At 37.2% G+C, this 25,703-nt stretch overlaps 1 protein-coding gene across 1 annotated transcript in view; it reads right to left on the minus strand.

Annotated features, from left to right (window-relative positions):
- The window catches only part of MTREX (Mtr4 exosome RNA helicase), a 93,515-nt gene that overhangs the window by 27,952 nt on the left and 39,860 nt on the right, over positions 1–25,703 (minus strand). The window contains exons 15-19 of the mRNA XM_043887287.1: positions 24,113–24,238; positions 20,003–20,153; positions 10,116–10,288; positions 9,451–9,519; positions 564–692 (exon numbers count right to left, since the gene is read on the minus strand). Coding sequence (XP_043743222.1) covers positions 564–692; positions 9,451–9,519; positions 10,116–10,288; positions 20,003–20,153; positions 24,113–24,238 — 648 coding nt within the window. The remainder of the gene's footprint in view (positions 1–563; positions 693–9,450; positions 9,520–10,115; positions 10,289–20,002; positions 20,154–24,112; positions 24,239–25,703) is intronic.

The following is a 25,703-nucleotide window of genomic DNA, read 5'->3' on the forward strand; positions in this document are numbered from 1 at the left end:
ACCATATACTTAAAGCACTATTTAAAAATAACAAAATTTTGGTATATTGGTCTACAAAAAGATCCTTGAAAAGTCCTCAATAAGGTTTACTTACAATTACTCTATATTAATTATTTTAAAATAAAATAGGAGACATTCAATATGAGTTTCTAATGTGGCAAACTGAATGCTTTGCATTTAATTAAAAGGACGTATATTAAATTATTTTAAGGAAACTTAGAACTTATTTTCAAAAGACTGGCTATTTTCAGTCATTATTTTCACAGGAATGCAAAAAGAGTATGGATGGAATAAAGTGTAAAATTAAACAATCACAAATTAATGATAAAACATCTTTTTAGCCCAGGTAAATTCCAGCTTCATTATTAAATTCTTTATCCTTTACTATGTCACTAATTACCTTGCTGTAATTTGATAAAGGGATTAATCATCTTACTGGTTTTAGATGGCTTTAATAAACCTTGAAAACTTCCAATTTAGAAATCATGTTTATTTTAATCACATTCAGGAAATCCAGTGATTATAAATATTTGAAATCTAGAAATGAAAAGTAAAGTACAAACCTGCATCTCTCCCTTCTCATCAGATTTAGCTGGCTTTGCAGCCTCAGTAGCAGAATTTTTCAAGCTTTCTTTGCTACAGCGCAGAAGTACTTCTACTACATATAACGGATCCAGTTCACCAGAATTAGGCTAGAAAAAAAAAAACGGGATAAAAGTATATCAATTTTCAAAAACTGGCACACAAATTATAAGTCCCATGTGTACAGTAATTATGTTCTTGCATTTAGCACTATGACTGGCATATACTACACAATGTCTCCTTCATGAAATGAAGCCTGTCTCTCTTCATCCTTCAACATGCTCCACTGGATGAGAAAACAGAGGAATTACTTGATATGAATTTAAATAGTATGATTACTGTCACCTGATATGCCATCGTTAAGTTTCTAATGATCAGCTTATTATTATAGTTCATTTTATGCTAGAATTAGAAAATGAAACCAAAAGAATGATCAGTATCAGAAAATAAATATGTATTTTCAAATAACTCTCATTAAACAAGATGAAAAATACACTGAGAGTAGATTATTTTAGTTTTTGATTCAATATTTGAATAATCTCTTTCGTATAAAATTAGGTAAATAGAGAAGTTATTTTTTTCATTGAAGTACAGTTTACAGCTTCCCTGGTGCCTCAGATGGTAAAGAATCCGCCTGCAATGTGGGAGACCTGGGTTTGATCCTTGGGTTGGAAAGATCCCCTGGAGAAGGGCATGGCTACCTACTCCAGTATTCTTGTCTAGAGAATCCCATGGACAGAGGCGCCTGGCAGGCTACAGTCCATGGGGGTCGTAAGGAGTCAGACACGACTGAGCAACTTTCACTTTCACAGTTTACATTTACAAAGCTGTATTCATTTCTGCTAAACAATTCAGTTATACATACAGTGCAATCTTTTTATATTCTTTTCCATCATGGTTTATCACAAGACATTGAATATAGTTCCCTGTGCTATAATAGTAGGACCTTGTTGTTTATCCATTTTATATTAATAGCTTGCACCTGCTAATCCCAAACTGCCATTCCATCCCTCCTCTACCTCTCTCTCTTGGCAACCACAAGTCTGGTCTCTATTTCTTTGAGTCTGTATCTGTTTTAGATAGATTAACTTGGGTCATATATTAGATTCCACATATAAATGATATCATATTTGTCTCTCTCTGTTTGACTCATTAGTACGATAATCTCTAGTTCCATCCATGCTGCTGCAAAGGGTATTATTTCATTCTTTTTATGACTGAACAGTATTCCATAGTATACATGTATCACATCTTCTCTATTCATTTATCTGTTGATGGAAATTTCGACTGTTTCCATGTCTTGGCTACAGTGAATAATGAACACAGGGGTGCATGTATCTTTTGGAATTATAGCTTTGTCCAGATACATGACAGGAGTCAGATTGCTGGATCATATTCTTGGGCTTTCCTGGTGACTCAGATGGTAAAGAATCCGCCTGCAATGTGGGAGACCTGGATTCAATCCCTGGCTTGGAAAGATCCCCTAGAGAAGAGCATGGCAACTCACTCCAGCATTCTTGCCTAGAGAATCCCCATGGAGAGAGGAGCCTGGTGGGCTACAGTCCACGGGGTCACAAAGAGTCGGACACGACTGAGCGACTAAGCGCAGCACAACATGGCAACTCTACTTTTAGTTTTTTGATGAATCTCCATGCCGTTTTCCATAGTGGCTGCACACATTTACATTCCCACCAAAAATACAGGTAGGTTCCCCATAAGGGGTAGTTATTTTGATCAAGAGGAGAACAGAGAAAGAAGCGATTACTTGATCTCCTCCCATCCCTCCTGCACAGACTTATGCAAAAATTGTCAAAAAATACCCATTAATTCATGCCTACAACCTATTTCTATACTAACGTATGAATTTGCCTAAGAATAGTAAAATATATCTTCAAAACAAATCAAAAGTATAATCATAATCAATTAAACCTCTGAGTACAAATTTCTTCAAAGAAAGCATAAACTCCATTTTCCAATTCAAAAGGGAAACTAGTTTTGTCTCAGCATGTTTTTTTTTCCCCAAATATGATAATTTTTAAAGGATTTTTAAAACAATTTTCAGTATGGTATAGATACAAAGCAAAGACAGGGTATGCTGAACTACCAAAACCACTTACAACATTACAGAGATATTCTCAAGTACTAGTATGGAAAATCATTCCAAAGCCTCCTTTTTAGGAGCATTAAATGAAAACTTGCTATTGTATTTATTTCCTAAGATGATAAAACTTCTCTCGGCAAACGTTTTCTAGTTCTGTACTCTGATAAAGATAGATCAATAATATCACCCGTCACATAAGAGAAATATAGTTTTGATAATCAAGATTGTAGAATGTAAAGCAACAACACGCAATACTGATGATGCATTTTTATCTCCTTAAAATGATTTAAAATATTTTCTTCTTTAGTATGCATTTTCCCTCTGTGGACAAAGAATGTCATGTCACCTGCCAAATGAGAAAACAAAGAATGATGCATCCATTACCGACTGCAGCCACCCCTGATGGTGGATCCTGAGGGGAACTCAGGACTAAGACAAAACAGGCTGCCAGCCATCAACCTATCAGCCTCTCAGCCACCCCATCCCAAGGGTTCACTCTGAGGGGATTCAGGGCAGAGAAAACAGGACAGTTAAGGTGCATATCAAAGGAACAATTTCAATAAGCCCAGGCTCCTGCATCTTCCCAAACACAGAGAAATGTTAAATTCATTTACTCAAGGTGTCCGGTTTTCTTTAATTAACAGCAGTAGCTCTGACTACCTAGTTTTTGTTTACAAAAACTTTCTATGTATCTGACTCCACCCTTCCATCTTCAAAACAATCCCTCAAAGCTATCTGAGAGGTTGTTTCTTTGGCTTAAGTCCTCTGTTTAAGTCTGACAAATAAAACATAATTCTCAACTTTCAGGGTATACATTTTTTTCCCGTCGGCAGTTTTGCTGACCAACAAATAAACTTAAGAGTAAAGTACTTCTCTCCTTTGTCTGAACTTCATGAAGATCCAGAGTCTTTGTAGTAGCAGAGGTCAACTGGGTCTGTCTCCCTTCTTGGAGTCAAGATATTTGGTAGTAAATTCCTTTTGGGAGAAGTAGGTTACCTTTGAAACTCAGCTGAATGATACTGAAAAGATTTTCACTCACTTTAGACACTCAGTGGGATACCCTCAGTTGAAAAATACTAAGAAGACTTTGCTCAGTTAAAAGACAGAGTAAGATTGGACTAGCTAATGATGTGGAAGACGGGCTTGCTGTTTTCCTTGAACTGACTTAGTTCAGTCGCTCAGCTGTGTCCGACTCTTTGCAACCCCAGGACTGCAGCACGCCAGGCCTCCCTGTCCATCACTAACTCCTGGAGTTTACTCAAACTCATGTCCATTGAGTCGGTGATTCCATCCAACCATCTCATCCTCTACTGTCCCCTTCTCCTCCCGCCTTCAATCTTTCCCAGCATCAGGGTCTTTTCCAATGAGTCAACTCTTCACATCAGGTGGCCAAAGTATTGGACTTTCAGCTTCAACATCAGTCCTTCCAATGAACATTCAGGACTGATCTCCTTTAGGATGGACTGGTTGGATCTCCTTGCAGTCCAAGGGACTCTCAAGAGTCTTCTCCAACACCACAGTTCAAAAGCATCAATTCTTCAGTGCTCAGCTTTCTTTATAGTCCAACTCTCACAACCATACATGACTACTGGAAAAACCATAGCCTTGCTTAGACGGACCTTTGTTGGCACAGTAATGTCTTCGCTTTTTAATATGCTGTCTAGGTTGGTCATAACTTTCCTTCCAAGGAGTAAGCGTCTTTTAATTTCATGGCTGCAGTAACCATCTGTGGTGATTTTGGAGCCCCCAAAAATAAAGTCTGCCACTGTTTCTCCATCTATTTGCCATGAAGTGATGGGACTGGATGCCATGATCTTAAGCCAACTTTTTCACTCTCCTCTTTCACTTTTATCAAGAGGCTCTTTAGTTCCTCTTCACTTTCTGCCGTAAGGGTGGTGTCATCTGCATATCTGAGGTTATTGATATTTCTCCCAGCAATCTTGATTCCAGCTTATATTTCTTCCAGCCCAGTGTTTCTCCTGATGTACTCTGCATATAAGTTAAGTAAGCAGGGTGACAATATACAGCCTTGATGTACTCCTTTCCTGATTTGGAACCAGTCTGTTGTTCCATGTCCAGTTCTACCTCTTGCTTCCTGACCTGCATACAGATTTCTAAGAGGCAGGCCAGGTGGTCTGGTATTCCCATCTCTTTCAGAATTTTCCACAGTTTATCATGATCCACACAGTCAAAGGCTTTGGCACAGTCAAAAAGCAGAAACAGATGTTTTTCTGAAACTCTCTTGCTTTTCTGATGACCCAGCAGATGTTGGCAATTTGATCTCTGGTTCCTCTGCCTTTTCTAATTCCAGCTTGAACACCAGGACCCAGGAGAAAGGAGCAGTGACCTCACAAGAGACTGTGTTGGACTTGCCTGTGGGTGTCCAGAGTCTCCAGCAGAGGCGTGGGTCAGTGGTGGCCTGCTGCAGGGTTGGGGGCACTGAGTGTAGCAGGACATGCATGGGATCTTTTGAGGGAGGTCACCATTATCTTCATTAAAGTGAAACTGAAGTCGCTCAGTTGTGTCTGACTCTTCTCAACCCATGCTTACCAGGCTCCTCCATCCATGGGATTTCCCAGGCAAGAATACTGGGGTGGGTTGCCATTTCCTTCTCCAATGGATCTTTCCGACCCAAGGATCAAACCCAGGTCTTCTACATTGCAGTCAAATTCTTTACCACTGAGCCACGAGGGAAGTCACTGGAGAAGGGAATGGCAACCCACTCCAGTAGTCTTGCCTAGAGGATTCCATGGACAGAGAAGCCTGGCAGGCAAAGAGTCAGACACGACTAAGTGAATAACACTTTCACTTCACTTTTACCTATTTCCCACCTGGGAAGGTGAGAGCTTCCCTTGTGGCTCAGCTGGTAAAGAATCTGCCTGCAATGCAGGAGACCTGGGTTTGATCCCAGGGTTGGGAAGATCCCCTGGAGAAGGGAGAGGCCACCCACTTCAGTATTCTGGCCTGGATAATTCCGTGGACTGTATAGTCCATGGGGTCGCAAAGAGTCAGACACAACTGACATGACTGTAGCCTGCCAATCTTCATGAGATTCTCCAGGCAAGAATACTGAGCTGGGCTGTCAGGCCCTTGGATCTTCCCAACCCAGGGAGAGAACCCAGGTTTCGTGCATTGCAGGCAGATTCTTTACCATATGAGCCATATGGATTCACAAAAGACCCCAAATAGCTAAAACAATCTTACACACTCTGATTCAAAACTATACTACAAAGCTACAGTCATCAAAACAGCTTGGTAGACACACAAAAAAAGACACAGATCAATGGAACAGAATAGAGTTCAGAAATGGACCCACACTTATACTGGCAATTAATTAATCTACAACAAAACAGGCAAGAATATAGAATGAGGGAAAGACAGTCTCCTCAACAAATGGTGTTGGGAAAACTGGACAGCTATATGTGGAAGAATCAAACCAGACTGCTTTCTTGTACTATGCACAAAAATAAATTCAAAATGTATTAAAGACTTAAATGTAAGGTATGAAACCATAAAGCTGCCAGAAGAAAACACAGGCAATGAAGTCTTTAACACTGGTCTTAGCAATATTTTTTCAGACCTGTCTCCTCCGGCAAGGGAAATAAAATCAAAAATTAAAAAAAAAATGGGACTACATCAACCTGAAAAGGTTCTGCTCAGTGAAGGAAACTATCAACAAAACTTAAAGATCACCTACTGAATGGTGAAAGATATCTGCAAATGCTATATCCAATAAAGGGTTAGGGGGCTCAGTGATGAAGAATCCTCCTGCCAAGTAGGAGATGTAGATTTGATCCCTAGGTCAGGAAGATCCCCTGGAGAAGGAAATGGCAACCAACTCCCGTATTCTTGCCTGGGAAATGCCATGGACAGAGGAGCCTGGCGAATCACATGAAAGTGAGATGAACTACATGTGAGTCCACAGGGTCTCAGGGTCAGACACAACTTAGTGACTAAAGAACATACAATTTGATATCAAACAAACAAACAGAAAACATAACTAAAAAATGGCAGAGGAGCTGAGTAGACATTTTTCCAAAGAGGAAATACACATGGCCATTGGGTACATGAAAAGATGCTCAACATCACTAATCATCAGGGTAATGCAAATCAAAATCACAATGAGGTATCATCTCACATCTGACAGAATAGCTATTATTAAAATGGCAAGAAATAAGAAGTTGTGGAAAAAAGGGAACTCTCGTGCACCATTGGTGGGGACGTAAATTGGTGCAGCCACTATGGAAAACCGTATGACAGTTCCTCAAAAAGGTAAGTATATAACTACCAAATGATCCAGCAATCTTATTCCTGAGTATTTATTTGAAGAAAACAAAAACACTATTATCCAAAAGGAAATGTGCATGCACCCTTACATTCTTTGCAGCATTACTATGTATCTTACAAGAGTCAAGATGTAGAAGCAAGCCAAGAGTCCATTGATAGAGGAAAGGATGAAGATGTCGCTCACACACATAAACACAGGGGAATATTACTAAGCCATGAAAAAAAGAATGAACTCTTCCCATTTGCAGCAACATGGATGGATGGACTGGAAGGAGTTATGCTAAATGAGATATGCCAGATAGGGAATGACAAATATGGGATGATTTCACATAACTGTAGAATATGAAAAACAAAACTGATCAACAAACATAACTGAATGGTAACAAAGTCACTGACACAGAGAGAAGATGGTTGTCAGAAAGGATGGGGGAGGGGAGAGAGGAAAGAAGTAGGTGAGGGAGATTAAGAGGTACAAATTTTCAGTTATAAAATAAATAACTCATAGGCATGAAATGTACAGTGTGGGGAATACAGCCTATATCTTTTCATGGTGACAACTAAAAGTATCAAGGTGAACACTTTGAAATGTATAGAAATATACCATGTTGTGTAACAGGAACTAATAGTGTTGTGGGTTAATTATGCTTCAAAAACAAACTCATAGAGAAAGAACTCAGATTTGTGGTTATCAGAGGCAAGGGTGAGGGAAGGAGGAATGAGATGACAGTAATAAAAAGATACAAACTTATAGTCATAAGACAGATATTAGGGACATAATGTACAACATGATATATATATATAATAAACAATGCTATAGGTTAAAAATGAAAGTTGAGAGTAAATCCTAAGAATTTTCATCACATGGAAAAGTTTAAAAATTGTTTTTAATGTATCAACATGTGATGATGGGTGTTCACTTAATGTATTGTGATAATCATTTCATGATGTATATAAGTCAAATCATTATGTTGTACACCTTAATATTACATAATGCTGTATTTAAACTGTATCTCAATGAAACTGGAAGAAAAAAATAAAAAAGCCAAGCAAACCAATCAACCAATTAACCTTCAATGCCAAGCTACTGCTTTCAAATGTTTAAATCCAGAGCCACATACTTAAAATGTGAAAATCTGTATTTTAAGTACTTTTGGTGATTAATCTCAATACTTTGATTTTTCTCCTTCCCTTAATCTGAAGTGTTCTGCACCTGCTGCATACTACTTCCACCAGTGAATATCCATGAAATGAAATTCTACTCAGTGTTTAAGGTTCTGTTTAAAACTTCAAAAATTCTCTTCCTCCTCAGGTGCCACCTCGAACAGCTCAAACAAAATATCTTCCTCCTCCTGCTCTAAATGCACTCTGTTTATGTCTTTACTGAAGTATTTCCTATATTGCCATGTTATTTTCACTATATGCTATGTTCACCAAATAAGTGAGTACAGGAATTCTGTGTCTGTGGTCAATGAATGCTTCCTAAATTAGAATAAAATGAGACAATGAGTGTGACAATACTTTGAAAAAAATTATTGCAAATTAAGTTACTAATGAAAGTTATTTATGAAAACAGTAATAGTAAACTAAATATCCTTAAGAAGCTATTCAGTAGGATTAACCATAGACCATTAATCAAAACACCTACCACAAACCTAGGAACTTTATTTCTCCACAACAAATGGCATCAGTATCTCAAATTTCCTTTACATATTTCAGGACTAATTTTCAATTCCAAAACTTAATTCTCAATTACCCTTACACAAAGGTGGGATTAATAAGTTAATGATAACAAACTCATGAAATGGTCAACCTTAACACAGTGTAAATGTCACCTTACGCAAACCTTTCATTTTAAAAATAAGGAAAAACAGGCATGGAGATACAAAATGTCTTGCCTGAGATCACTTACTGGCACCTGTTTAGTTGGTGCCTACAACTAGTAAAGAAAATACAATAGACAGGAAGGCTGATTTAATTTTGAGGCGATCATTCTTCTAACAAATGATTAAAATCATCCTTGATTTTATGTATGTGACATTTTCAAAGTATTTAAATAAATAATGACCAAAATCAACTTTATTATTGCCTTCATATGAATTAGAGCAAATTAAAATTGACCAGCTTTCCTAAGGTCTTGCTTTTAAGTCTCTGATATATACCCAAATCAAAATTCTAATTTCCAATGTCAGATGCTAATTTTTTCTAATATTCAATTTATAGGAAATGTATAAAAAAGGACTGGTAACTCAGAGAAGAAATGTAAGATAGTCATGAAATTAAAATCTGTGATAGTGTTAAGAAAATAACCATACCACTTTAAGGATAAAATCTCTGATTAATTGAAAAGTTAATTCCTTATATAGACTTTATTATAGTTTCTCTTAAGGTAATGCTACTTCTAATCTGATTGATTTTCTGATCCTGAAGAAACATTTCACTAAAAATTTATATACAATTTTACTTTCAGGACAACAGTTTACCTTAACATTCGATTTCTTTGAGAAATTCACCACTACACCCCAACCAAAATCATCTCCTTCATTCTTCACCTGAAAAGAAAGTAAAGCAAGTAAAAAAAGTATTTATGTTAAAACGCAATTTAGATGTCATGCCCACATTGTAGGCTAATAAAACATTCTGAGTTTTCCTGATAAAATATTTTTTGAAAGATCCATTTAAAATTAAAAAAAAAAAAAAAGACACTGACACTACAGAAAGAAATCACTGCCTAATTTCACAGGCTTTCCAGGAAGCAACAGGAATCTCTCAGTTGGCAAATAAATGTGAAAAATGATATCTTGTATTTGTTTGGACTATATGTGAAATCTTTTATAATTAATGAATTCATCCAGGTCTTAAAATTGCCTTATTTTTTGGACAGAATTTCATAACTAGTAATATTTCATATTAATTCCAAAACTGTCTACTTCAATTTATATTCCTCCAAATGAAAACCAGTAGAGATTAAAAGGCGTTCAACTGACCCCTCCTTCCTTAATCAGTATCATGTGAAACAGGTTAAACAATAAAATTAGTACAGATCAACTACTGTAGCAGGAAGCATCCACCAAAGAAAAGAAAAAATACTGGAATCTTTATCTAAAAAATACTATATACTGAAAAATTTATAGTAAAAATGACATACCTTTACCAAACGACCTGGTTGTAGAAATGGTAAGCAATATTTCGGTTTGTGAATGTATTCTTCAATTTCTTTACCCAATTTGGCAAGCTGCTGTCTAATCTTGTAGTAGATGACTACACTTTCTTCATTTGGTATTACTATTTTATTATACTGTTCTTCTGAGTTCTTCACCTCTATAAATAAAACACATACACAGTATCAAAAAATTATGTAGGTAATACCAAGGATACATCTTTGACTACTACAACTGTAGAGACTGTACTACTACACATTGCACAGATTAAAAGCTTTGAGGAAAAGATTCAGAGACACCCGTAAAGCATGCTGCCTAGTTTCTCCCTTCTTCATTAAGGTTCACTTTCTCTATCTCGTCTTCACAGTTCACCACTCACTAATTGTGGATCCTCAAAGCAATTCTGAAGTGGCAGTGGTTTAACGCCTTCCTGTGGATGGGGAGAGACCTACTCTGTTGAATAAGCACTGCTCTGTAAAACTTTTTATGTAAACCATGTCAGCACTTCCCAGTATAATAGCCAGTGGACAGCACATGAGGCTTCCCAGATGGCTCAGTGGTAAAGAATCCACCTGCCAATGCAGGAGACACAAAAGACACACGTTTGATCCCTGAGTCAGGAAGATACTCTGGAGTAGGAAATAGCAATTCACTCTAGTATTCTTGCTTTGAAAATTCCATGGACAGAGAAGCCTGGCAGGCTATAGTCCATGTGGTCGCAGAGTTGGACACAATTGAGCAACTGAGTGTGCATGCACACACACACACACACAACATGGCTATTTAATTTTAAAATAATTAAAATTACATAAAATTAATCATTTAGTTCTTCAGTCACACTAGTACCATACAGAATGCTCAACAGTTATATGTGGGTGTTGACTTCTCTACTTGAATAGCAGAGAATATTTCCACAGAAAGTTATATTGAGTAGCACTATTTTGGATCTTCTAGTATGGCGCTTTGACTCTGCAAAAAATCCATTTTGCTAATTTCATTAGGCTTCCACCATCACCTGGTATATGTCTCTAAAACAGAAGACAAGAAATTTAACTAGTTATCTCTCTATTCAGTCAGTGGCTAAAACACTAGCTCCTTTCAGAAATTGGTCTTTTAGTTAATCTAAACATCTATGATGCCATCTTTCACCTAGTGCTGACCCATCTTCCTTGCTCATTTCCACTGTGAACAAACAGTAGTTTTATTGGAGTAAAACACACATAACATAAAATTTACCATTAATGACACATAGTATACTCACAATATATGAAACCATCATTGTCAAGTAGTTTTAGAATGTTTTCACTACCCCAAAAGAAAATTCCATACCTTTTAGCAAACACTCGTTCTCTCCCTCCCCTAGACCCAAGCAACCTTTCTGTTTGCACGAATTTACCTGTGCCAGATATTCCATATACATGGAATCATACATCGTGTGGCTTGTCTTTGGCTTCCATAACTTAGCATAATGTTCTCAAAGATCTGACTTCCCTGGTGGCTTAGATGGTAAAGCGTCTGCCTATAATGTGGGGAGACCCAGGTTCAATCCCTGGGTCAGGAAGACCCCCTGGAGAAGGAAATGGCAACCCACTTCAGTACTCTTGCCTGGAAAATCCCATGGATGGAGGAGCCTGGTAGGCTACAGTCCATGGGGGTTGCAAAGAGTCGTACACGACTGAAAGACTTCACTTTCACTGTCTTTTCTCAAAGATCAGTCATGTTGTAGCATGCATCAGCACTTCATTCCTTTTAATGGTGAAATAACATCACACTATGTGGGTATACCCTTTTGTTTAACAGTTGATGGGTATTTAGACTATTTCTACCTTTTGGCTGTAATGCTGCTATGAACTTCCAGGCACCAATTTTTGTTTGAACATATTTCCAGCTCTTTTGGTTATGTATACCCGTGAGTGGACGGCACCACTGGGTCTTATGGTGATTCTAGACTTCACGTGCTGTGCTATGCTTAATTGTTCAGTCATGTCTGACTCCTTGCGACCCCACCAGGTTCCTCTGTCCATGGGAATTCTCTAGGCAAGAACACTGGAGTGGGTTGCCATGACTTCCTCCAGGGGATCTTTCCAACTCAGGGTTCGAACCGCTACTAAACTATTTTCTACAATGATCACACCATTTTGTCAATTACTTAAAAAAAAAAAACACCAAAAAACCCATTCTAGTGAGTGTGAAGTGGTGTCTCAATGTGGTTATAATATGCATTTCCTTAATGACTAATAATGTTGAGCATCTTTACATGTACTTATGTGTTTTTGTTAGAGTAATGTCTATTCAAATCTTTTGTTCATTTGAAAATTAGATTATTTGCTTTTTGTTGCTGAGCTCTAAGTGCTCTTTATATATTCTACATACCAGACTCTTTATAAGATGTATGATTTGCAAATATTTTCTCCTACTTCGTAGGTTTTCTTTTTATTACTGCTGGTGTATGTTGAAGTGCAAATGTTTCAAAATTTAGACAAAATCCTATTCATTCAATTTTTCTTTTGTTGTTTGTACTTCTGGTGTCTTATCTAAGAAACCACTGGGAAATTGAAGTTTATGAAAATTTATACCTATATTTTCTTCAAAGAGTTTTAAGGTTTCAGCTATTCTATTCAAGACTTACAACCATTTTCAGCTACGGTATGGAGTAAGGGTTCAAATTCACTTTACGGCAGGTGGCTATTTCATTGTCCCAGCCGCACTTGTCAAAAATCAACTGACACAGGGGCTTCCCTGGTGGTTCAGAGGTGAAGAATCTGCCTACCAATGTGCAAGACACGGGTTTGATCCCTGGTCCAGGAAGATCCCACATACAGTAGAGGAACTAATGACATGTGCTGCAACTACTGAGCCTGTGCCCTAAAGCCTGCGAGCCACAACTACTGAGCTCACATGCCACAACTACTGAAGCCCACGTACCTAGAGACCATCTCTGCAATAAAAGAAGCCACAGCAATGAGAGCAGATGCACCACAACTAAGGAGTAGCCCTGCTTGTCACAACTAGAGAAGTCTGAGTAGCAACAAAGACCCAGCAGAGCCAAAAATTAATCCCCTGGGTCAACGGTGGGCAGCAAGTGTGACACTCTTCTCTACAGTTCTTCTTGCACTTGACTTCTTTCTTAGAAAAATCAAGAAGAGCAGTAACAACATTTCTACTGTACTTGTCCCTGGCCAGACCCCACGCAGAATATACGATTTACCTTCGAACACCACAACTTAAGAAGGACACATTTAGACATTTATAAAGCTGGTTGGAGACTGGATGTGTGAGCAGACCCAGAGTTTGAAGACTACTTCCTCCTCCTCTAAGCCTATTTATTTTTAGTGACACCAGAGTCAAGATGCTGCAAAAGTCTACCTCAGTATTGAGATATGTTCTTTGGATTTTTTTTCTTTTCTTTTTTCTTACAACCTCTAACTTCTGGTCTTTGACACACTCTGAGGCATACTGTATCATCCTGGTTATTTTTAATGAACTGCACTACTTCTTACAAGAATCATGTTCCTTTCATGTGAGAATAGAAGGCTATTCTTAACACATGTTACAGCAGTAAACATAATCAGAAAAAAGATATGATTAAAAAAAATTGGTAGGCTAAAGTCAATAAGAGCTTCTATGAGAAGGAAAACTATACACTGAGATGTTAATCTTGTTGCCCTACCAAAAGTTACAAAGTAACACTGCAGGTATCAGTAGAATATTAAATAAGCACTGACAGGGGTTGTTTATGGAGAGATGATATACACAAAGACTCTGCCTGAGGCCCACATCCTCCACTTCAAAGAATTTCTGTTCTCAGACTACTTAACTAATGAATCAAAAGTTACAGAGACATTTTAAGAAATCACATGTGTTTTGTATGCAGGACTCTAACTACAGCTACATATCACTCTAGGAAGTTAATTTAGGTGCAGCCTGCTTTTCCCCAAATTAAGGACAGTATCTCTTTCTAGCCAATCAAAAAGTAGAGGAACCTCAGTATAAGCTGGTTTCCCTCCAGTGTACTGCCATAAGAAAGCCTCAGTATCTTAGGAAACAGCACGTGAGATATGCCCATAAACTCTTAGGACAATTTCCAACCAATATTCCCCTTTTGAGGGAGAGGTGGTGGTTCCAAAAATATATTTGTATCATATAAAATGTGCAATAGATAGACCTGTGAGAGATGGAGAAATGAAATGCCACCCCCAGTACTGAGGAAATTTTATGAAAGGTTTAAGTTTAAATGGCTTTAATGATCTACAGCATTACTAACACTAATAAAATAGGCATTTACTGAGCATTACATAACATAATAATCTTATTATAACAATAATAATCTTAGCATGAAGTGAAGTGGAGTCGCTCAGTCGTGTCTGACTCTTTGCGACCCCATGGACTGTAGCCAACCAGGCTCCTCGGTCCATGGGATTTTCCAGGCATGAATACTGGAGTGGGTTGCAGTTTCCTTCTCCAGGGGATCTTTCCAACCCAGGGATCGAACCCGGGTCTCCCGTATTGTAGGCAGACGCTTTACCATCTGAGCTACTATAACATAACATAAATGATCTAATTTAATTTTCATGAGTTGAATGAACCAGGTATTGTTACAACTGCATAAAAAAGAAAACTAAGGCTGGTAGCTCAGGTGGTAAAGAGTCTGCCTGCAAAGCAGGAGACCTGGGTTCAATTCCTGGGTCGGGAAGATCCCCTGGAGAAGGAAATGGCAACCCACTCCAGTATTCTTTCCTGGAGAATCCCATGGACAGAGGAGCCTGGTGGGCTACAGTCTATGTGGTCACAAGAGTCAAACACAACTAAGCGACTAAGAACAACACAACAAGAAGTCTGAGGTAGTCTGGATTTAAATCCAAATCTAACTCCACAGCTCTTGCTATTTAACCATAACATTATCTATTAATGAATAAACAAAAAGATTAAAATTAAATCTGAATACTTATTTAAGAATATAAATAAAGAACGACACATGTGTTTGTTAGCCATCTGTATGTCTTCTTTTGAGAAATGTCTGTTTAGTTCTTTGGCCCACTTTTTTGATTGGGTCTTTTATTTTTCTGGAATTGAGCTGCAGGTGTTGCTTGTATATTTTTGAGATTAATTCCTTGTTGCTTCGTTTGTTATGATTTTCTCCCATTCTGAAGGCTGTCTTTTCACCTTGCTTACAGTTTCCTTTGTTGTGCAGAAGCTTTTTAATTTTAATTAGGTCCCATTTGTTTATTTTTGCTTTTATTTCCAATATTCTATTATTAGAGAAATGCAAATCAAAACCACAATGAGGTACCATTACACGCCAGTCAGAATGGCTGCTATCCAAAAATCTACAAGCAATAAATGCTGGAGAGGGTGTGGAGAAAAGGGAGCCCTCTTACACTGTTGGTGGGAATGCAAACTAGTACAGCCACTATGAAGATCAGTGTGGAGATTCCTTAAAAAACTGGAAATAGAACTGCCATATGACCCAGCAATCCTGCTGCTGGGCATACACACTGAGGAAATCAGAATCGAAAGAGACACGTGTACCCCAGTGTTCACTGCAGCACTGTTTACAATAGCCAGGACATGGAAGCAACCTAGATGCCCATCAGCAGACGAATGTATAAGAAAGCTGTGGTACATATATGCAATGGAATATTACTCAGCCATTAAAAAGAATACATCTGAATCAGTTCTAATAAGATGGATGAAACTGGAGCCTATTATACAGAGTGAAGTAAGCCAGAAAGAAAAACACCAATACAGTATACTAATGCATATATATGGAATTTAGAAAGATGGTAACGATAACCCTGTATGCGAGACAGCAAGAGAGACAAAGATGTACTGAACAGTCTTTTGGACTCTGTGGGAGAGGGTGAGGGAGGGATGATATGGAAGAATGGCACTGAAACATGTAAATTATCATATGTGAAACAAATCGCCAGTCCAAGTTCGATGCATGATACAGGATGCTCGGGGCTGGTGCACTGGGATGACCCCGAGGGATGGGATGGGGAGGGAGGTGGGAGGGGGGTTCAGGATGGGGAACACATGTACACCCGGGGCAGATTCAAGTCAAAGTATGGCAAAACCAATACAATGTTGTAAAGTTAAAAAAAAAAAAAAAAAAAAAAAAGAACCACATTTATTTAAGAATGTATTCCAATGCCAAACAGCAAAGTTCAACAAAGCAAAACCGCAATTACTTTTCCACCAACATAACTGAGAAAATACTTGGAGAATTCTGCCATTATCCTCTACTGTATCTGGGATATTTCCTATGGAATTACAAAAGAATAATATACAGGTGAAGTTTAGAAAGTAATTTACCAAACTTCAAATAGGAAGGGTTGGGGAGGGATAAATTGGGAGTAAGGTATTAACAGAGGCACACTACCATATAAAAAATAAACAACAGGGTTTTACACACACACAGAGAGAACTATATTCAGTAACCTGTAATAAACTATAATGGAAAAAATTTTTTAAAAAAGAATATAGATTTATACATATACATGTGTGTATAGCCAAATCACTTTGCTGTACACCTAAAACCAACACAATATTATATAAATCATCTATATTTAGATTTTTTAAAAGTAATTTAATAACTGTTCAAATATACTATTTTTATAAAGAAGGGAAAAAGGCAAAAGTAAGTGCACCAATGTGCACCCTATTTCTTTTGGTTATTCAGTCTTTCTGGCTGTATGTGTATGCATAATTATCTTAATCATGAATGACAGTGCTAACTGCCTTGGAGGAATATTTTAAAGTTTCATTCTTTTTAGTGAAAATATTTAAGGTGGCTTGTAACTATACACTTGATTCAACAACAGCCATTTGAAACTTCTATGAACTAAAGTAAAATTAATGACTTTCCTTCTTCAGTATCAACCTGATTTCAATACCTCCTTAATTTAAACCCAAATCCACACTGTGCTTAAATTCTGTTGATTTTTTAATTCTATTATCACATATTATTTTTTGCATGAAGGCAGATTTACAGCTCCTCTAAAATCACAATTCTTTGAAACAAGAATCATCCTTTTCCCTTGCTAGGGCTATGGCTTATTATCAAGACAAATTGTATTAAATACTTAATAAGAAAATAATATTGGGTTGGCCAAAAAGTTTGAGTTTTTCTTCAATGTCTCATGGAAAACTGAACAAACTTTCTAGCCAAGCCAATAAAATGTAAAGTGATCTAAAATTATATATTTGTGATTAATTTTATATGATGTGTTTTAAAGAGTCAATCAATGGCTTTGCTTCTGGAAATTTAAGAAAGGACTTTCCTGGTGGTTCAGACGATAAAGAATCTGCCTGCAATGCAGGAGACCCCAGTTTGATCCCTGGGTTGGGAAGATCTGCTAGAGAAGGGAATGACAACCCACTCCAGTATTCTTGCCTGGAGAATCTCATGAACAGAGGAGCGCGCGCACGCACGCACGCACACACGCACGCACGCACACACACACACACCCCTAACCCACTCCAGTATTCTTGCCTGGAGAATCTCATGAACAGAGGAGCGCGCGCACGCACGCACGCACACACGCACGCACGCACACACACACACACCCCTAACCCACTCCAGAGGAGCGCGCGCGCGCGCACACACACACACACATACACACACACACCCCTAACCCACTCCAGTATTCTTGCCTGGAGAATCTCATGAACAAAGGAGCGCGCGCGCGCACGCACACACACACGCGCGCACACACACACACACCCCTAACCCACTCCAGAGGAGCGCGCGCGCGCGCACACACACACACACATACACACACACACACCTAACCCACTCCAGTATTCTTGCCTGGAGAATCTCATGAACAGAGGAGCGCGCGCGCACACACACACACACACACACACACACCCCTAACCCACTCCAGTATTCTTGCCTGGAGAATCTCATGAACAGAGGAGCACACACACACACACACACACACACACACACACACACCTAACCCACTCCAGTATTCTTGCTTGGAGAATCTCATGAACAGAGAAGCGCGCGCACACACACACACACACACACCTAACCCACTCCAGTATTCTTGCCTGGAGAATCTCATGAACAGAAGAGCGCACACACACACACACACACACACACACACACACACACACACACACACACACACCCCTGGAGAATCTCATGAACAGAAGAGCACACACACACACACACACACACACACACACACACCCCTGGAGAATCTCATGAACAGAAGAGCGCACACACACACACACACACACACACACACACACACACACACACACACACACACACACACACACACACACACACACACCCCTGGAGAATCTCATGAACAGAAGAGCGCACACACACACACACACACACACCTAACCCACTCCAGTATTCTTGCCTGGAGAATCTCATGAACAGAGGAGCGTGCGCGCGCACGCACGCATGCACGCACACACACACACACACACGGCTACTGTTCATGGGGTCGCAAAGAGTTGGATATGACCGAGCGACTAACACACACACACACACACACACACACACACACACACACACACACTTCTTAAAATAAGCCAGCTCAAGTGTTTTCTCATCCATGTTTGGCAGATAAGTTACTACATCTACTCTTCTAATCAAAAAGGGATGATTCATGCTTTAATAAAAACAGCATGGCTTAGACAGGAACAGGACCAAGATTCTAATTTCAAACCTGTCATCAATCAAATGTGTAACCTAATATACTGATAACTTCTCTATGCCTTACTTCTTTTACAGCTGTAAAATGATGCCAAAGCTTGTTCTAGAGCTACAGTTTGTAATGAAGAAGATGCTCTTAATTAAGATGTAAGAAATTAAGAGGAAAGAGTTATGATCTATCATCTAGGTAAGGGTAAAAAAAAAATGTGAATTTAACTTACTTGAATATTTCAAGACTTTTTCACTTTTTTAAGACACACTATTATACTTTGTCTACTTTTAGCTACATGAAAATTGAGTGGTAGTGTCCTATCTACTTTTGATGGAAACATATTGTTGCCTTTATTATTAAATAACTCACAGGACGTTTATAAAGTGAAATTATATAGTCATTAAAAACTACACTTTCAAAGAATACTTGAAATTAACTTTAAAAAGCCAGAATGAAAAAAAAAAAAAAGCCAGAATGAGTGAGTCAGTGAATGTAAAGCATTTAACAAAACGCTAGGCATATGGTGAATGTTTAACAATTGATATTATAAATAGCATTGCTGTTATTACCAAAGCACTGTTAAACCTGACTTTGAACAAAAATATGAAAAAAGTGTATGAAAAAAAAGGGAGAACCCAAAGTGTTAACAGCTCGCTGTGTGGCTGTCTGTGAGATCACAACTGAGCTCCAATTTCCTTTGTATCTTTTGCAAAATTTGTTTTTTTCTTTATGACTATGAATTATTTTTACAAGATTTACCCAAGCCAGCATTTTAAATCTTTCTTCTATTTTAGATTTTAAACAGCTTTAAATGATGATCAGCCATGACATCTTCTAAAATAAAGATCAACACACAACAAAGAACTCTACTTGAACATAATTATCATAGAACACTTGCTTTTTGGACTTTAGAAAGCATTATCTTAATTTTGTTATGTCATTAATCACAAATGAGTTACCATGTGATATGTCTATAACAATAAAGTATACTACATTTGAATTAACAGCAGCGTCATGTTCTGACAGAGTTCTCTTACTTTCATTTTAAAATGTTCCAGGTGGAACATTACTGTACTTTTATATAAGGACAAATTCTTGGCTTACCAGAAAAAAACCAAGGGCCAATGCAGTCAGTAACACATAAACCTTGCTATTTAGTCTACCCTAGCTAAATAAAGCTATTACAGTAATTGTATACTTACTCTCTACTACTCCTGGAATTGCTCTATAATGCTGAAACTGGTAGAAGGATTTTTCCAACATGTACTCAGGATTAATTTCTTCTACACGTAGTAAGTTCAAAACCATGTTGTAGGTCAAATGGAAAGCACTATTTAGAGGATCAGCTGAGCCCTAAGAGAAAAAAACATGTCAATGAATTTATTTTTCAAATTCACACAAACATTTTAACCTCAAACTGCTTAATAATTTAGTCTACATTAAAGAATACTATAGAAACATACTAAGTTCCTTCTTTTAAATGATCCACCCAAAGTTGTAAAACAGTAGCTTTTTGGGAAAGTGAAGGGGAGGGGAATCACTAAATAAGACAGTAGTAGTTAATATACTACTGGCCAAATACATTTAGCTCTCTGCCTTCTAGGCACTTGACAGGATTACACATTTTGACCTCAGTGTGGAGGGCAAATCAGGTGTAGTGATATATCACTTCCTGGCCAAATATTTAATTGGTGGTGTGAAAAGCTGTATTTTCCCTGCTGGCACAGTGACTGCTAATATTCAAGACAGTGGTTTCTCTATCAGCTTGAATCCATAAACAATAATAAGCTGAGTCTCCTTTGTAAACCTGCAATGAACAGGTTAAGAGAAACAAACCTTTAAGTTACTGAGATTTAGGTTTGTTATAGTAGCATAACCTAGCCTATGTTGACAGAGCACACTAAATTTATTTCAGATAAAAATTAGCTATCTCTAAACTCTCGACTTCCTAGAATGACATAAAACCTTCTAGTGTTTAGCCCAAATTTATAGGCCATTCTTTATCAACACTTTGATAATTCCTCTTTCTCTCCCTAACTGTAGCTATTACCAAAGAAGGGCTAGGCTAATGGCTAGGCAAAATAAAACATTTATCCCAACAGTGTGACCTTAACTTGCAAGATGATCTATATCCAAAATACTTTCTAAAGATGTAAACTTTTCTTATAATGTTTCTTTGGGAATACTATTTTCTAAATGCAAATACTTTCTAAGATTGAAAATGATTATGTAGTTGTACAGGAGAATGACCAACTTCTTGAAGATACAGGCTAGAATACTAAGAAGTGTCACAAAACATTCATATCCCTAAATGGCATAGCAAAATAGCAAATACTCTTAAGGTATTCAGGAACTTTTCAACTGCGATCCATAAGCCAGCCTTATTGCATTCAGAATTATAAATAAACACATACAGGATTTTATGACAAAGAGTAGAACTTTGAACAGTCTCAAATGATCATATTCCTTAATTCTTGAAAAATCAAGAGCCATTTACCATAGGGGGTCAGTAAGTCCCTAAAAACCTTAATTTGTATCCACTTTCCTGGAAATTAGAGCCAAAGGGAAATGTGGAATTATATGAAAACCACATTCTTGAGAAAGAGGAATGAAAGACAACTTCATCTACTTTGTAATTTTGCAAACAGACCAACTTTTTATTATTATTTTTCTTTTCTACTCTTACTACCTTTAAGAAATTCGATGCTTCAATATTATAAGAGCTTATTTCCAACCTCAAGCTCTTCTTTTATATTCCAGCTGTTGCAGAATACACCTATCTGAATTCTCTATTACATTAAACTCAACATAGCATTGTAACACTGTACCCAGTGACCCCAGGATAACCCCAACTTATACATGATATATTGGCATAATCATTAATAGTCCCTTATTTCACTGTTATAGTATTCTAATTTGGATACTAAAAAATATGGCTATACAGCATGCTCTCAGTATCCTCAGGTTCCCTATCTGAGGACTCAAAACTGTGGATTGAAAATACCTGGGAAAAAATTTGCAGAAAGTTGCAAAAAGCAAAACTTGAATGTGCCATGCAGCACCAACAACTATTTACATTGTATTTACAGCTATTTAAATAGCATTAACACTGTATTCCATACTATAACCTAGAGATGATTTAAAGAAAAGGATGTACGCAGGGTATATGCAAATACTATGTATGACATTTATAAGAGACATGAGCATCCTTGGATTTTGGTAGTCTAGTATGGGGGGGGGGAGGTCCTTGAAACGAATCCCCTGAGAATACCAAGGATGACTGTAAAATATATACAGTCATTAAATACACATAACAGAATACTACTCAGACTTAAGGAAGAAAATTTTGCAACAACACAGGTGAACTCTAAGAACATTATGCTAAATGAAATAAGCCTATCATGGAAAGATAAATCCTGCATACTTCCATTTATATGAGGTATCTAAAATAATCAAATTCATGGACTCAAAAGAGTAAAATGATAGTTGTCAGAGACTGAGAGGAGGAGTAATTGGAAAGTTACTGATTAAAGAGCACCAAGTTGCAGTGAAGTGAGATAAATAACCTTTAGAGATTTGCTATACAATAGTCAATAACAACATAATTTTACAAAATAATAGTTTATGAAGAGAGTGGATCTCAAGCTAAGTGTCCTTTTCACAATAAAATTTAAACTCTTCCCTTTAATTAAAGAGAACAGAACTTTACACTTATAGAGTAACAAATCTAGAGCTGTCAAGTAAGTGGAATGAAAAAAATCTGTACTAAAGGAACCAAGAAGCTGTCATTAAGATACTTTCTTCTGACGCAATTATTTTCATACACAAAATATGAGGAAAGAAAGTGTTTACTATAGCCAACAAAACTTAAAGAAAAGACTAATACAGATTTTCAGTCTTGGCCATTTTCTGTACACAAAGAACTAGTTACATAGATCCTAAAAATGGGTTTCCAAGTGTTAATCTACAGAGTGAAGTAAGCCAGAAAGATAAAGACCAATACAGTATACTAACGCATATATATGGAATTTAAAAAGATGGTAACGATAACCCTATATGAAAAACAGAAAAAGAGACACAGATGTACAGAACAGACTTTTAGGCTCTGTGGGAGTAGGCGAGGGTGGGATGTTCAGAGAGAACAGCATTGAAACAAGTATACTATCAAGGGTGAAACAGATCACCAGCCCAAGGTTGGATGCATGAGACAAGTGCTTAGGGCTGGTGCACTGGGAAGACCCAGAGGGACAGGATGGGGAGGGAGGTGGGAGGGGGGATCGGGATGGGGAACACATGTAAATCCATGGCTGATTCATGTCAATGTATGGCAAAAACCACTACAATACTGTAAAGTAATTAGCCTCCAACTAATAAGAATAAATGAAAAAAAAAAAACTGAAAATAAGATACCATATGATCACTATGAATATGTACAGATAAGCCTTCCCTTCACTGATATAAAAACAAAAAGAAAAACAGACCTTAACCTATTTTTATTGCAGCATACCAGGCTTCTCACAACCTTATCTCAAATTCTCCAGGCAAATCCTAAGATACTGGCTTATGCATGTCTTTACATGTTTTGAAGCTTTAAGTAGCTAATCAGCTGGCAGTTAATTTTATATTTTTAATGCATTTAATTAAGTTTTTTACCTTACTGACAGCATTCTCTAGGGATATGCTTAATAATTCTTTACTACATGGAAAAGGAAAAGGAAAGCAATCAGGTCAAACTTCCTTGAGAAGCTCTTCAAAACAAAACAAATATGTTAGACAATCCAAAACACAAATACTAAACAAACAAAATGAGCCGGTTAATTTGAAATAAAGCCTATATATTTAAATTTATTATTGGGATATTTACACACTCTCAATAGGATGAATTAGAATGGTAGATTATAGAATTAATTTGTTAAGCTATCTGGGCTTACAAAAATAGAAGAAGTTAACTGTGCAAAATACTGATATCATCTGCCCTACTTCCTGTTCTGACAGGTGAGGAGCAATCTGTGCAGTGGAGTGGGCAAATAGAGGTATCTTATATTTGGAGGGCAAAATAAACATTTCTGCCCTCTCTGCAGACCTCCATCCCCTCCACTGCATGACTTATTCTTTTCCTATTAGAACAGAAAGTAGGGTACAAAGAATCAGCAATTTGAGCAGGCACCCTCCTCTACCTTCTAAGCCCAGATAGTTTAGTAAATTAACTCATCTACTCAGAAAGTATTTGAACTGATGCAATTAATCTTGATGGAGTCATGAAGTATGTTTCTCAAATTCCTGGTGATGGCACAGAAGCTTAACTTGGTTACCTTAAGAAGCTGTTTTCCAATCGTTGGGCTCATCTTTTCATCTACCATAAGAATTACAATTCCTCTATCATCCATTCCCCTCCTTCCAGCACGACCAGACATCTGAATATATTCACCAGAGGAAATCTGAATGAACATAATCAAAGTTTAGGAGAAAATCTGGTAAAAAACATATTCTTAAGATTTTTCTTATCATGAAATACACAAGCACAGCTATCCATTTGAAGAAAGGAAACAAGATTAAAAACATGAACTTTTAGGAAAGATTTATGTAAAAAGACAAAAAAGCAATACTTAAGAATAATGTTGCAAAATTTTAGCTCCATAATGATCAAATGGCTATAGGGAAATATTGGCTAATTAACTGGTGCAAAAAATATCTTTAAGCTAGATATTCTGGAAAATAGGAAAGTTTAAGAAAGCAAACAATGACCCAAAATCTACTAAATATCAATTCTGACTTGATCATAAGTTTTCTTAATTTCCAAATGGTATTAATACAAAAATTAACACACACATAAAGCACAATTTCTATTTTCTCAGTGTATATCCCTGGGGTCCAGAAGAGTCCCTTCGTCATTAAGCACCACCTAAGGGAGAAAGGTTAGAAGTATCCCACACGCAGTCTTTCAGGGTAAAACTGAACAAACTGAACACTGGGCAAAGTTTTATCTGTAAGCACACATACTCTTCTCCTGTGGAAAGGGTTCAGCATTTGAAGACTCTCAAAAAATGTTTGACTCAGGAAGGGTTATGAACTACTATGCCACTAGAAGGCATATTACTGATAGCATTAAAAACAAACCTAACAACCTGGGACCAACCTTAAAAGATTAGAAAAGAATATTTCAAAATGGCAGTCTGATAAATCTCAAGAGGGCTCAAGGGCATTACATTTTGACATAATCTAAAATTATGCTCTTTAGATTTCGTAATTATGTTCCTGAATCATCAAGAAAAGGTCCCTTTTTAAAATTCAACTACCCTCATGACTCCATATCCCTGTCTGGGGTCCACTGGAGGCCAAGGAGTATGTAAAGTAACAAAAGACTTATTTATTTTCTTGTAGCATTAATTTTATTCAAAGAACTAACTACTTTTAAACTGATAAATTATAAAGAATTTAAAAATTTATATTAACTTAAAATATAAAACATGGAAGACTTTATCCACTTTACCATTAAAAATTGTATTCTACATGAATTAGTCTTCTTTCAATTTAAAAAGTCACAAGTTACATAAAGTTTTTGAATGTTATGTAAAAATTTTCAAAAAGAAATGGTATTGACTCTGTATACTTACATTTCTCTTGTTTAGCATCCAACACACTTCAAAACAAATCAAGAAAAATGCTTTGCCTTTAGAATTCTACCATGAGATTTTTCAGTATATTGGTGATTAGTAACTACTGCCAGATATTTCTTCAAGCAGAAAAAAATCATTAAGAACAAAAGGAATAGCTAATAATTTGCTCCAAATGCCACATTATATGAATTTTTGGTTTGCACTAAATACTCAAAACTAGAAATCTCCCTTTCTCCACCTGCTTTTCACTCTTCTGATGCTGCAGACTGCCTGGTAAATACCCATC

This window comes from Cervus elaphus, chromosome 25 (genome assembly GCF_910594005.1).
Source record: "Cervus elaphus chromosome 25, mCerEla1.1, whole genome shotgun sequence".
Taxonomy (NCBI): Eukaryota; Metazoa; Chordata; class Mammalia; order Artiodactyla; family Cervidae; genus Cervus; species Cervus elaphus.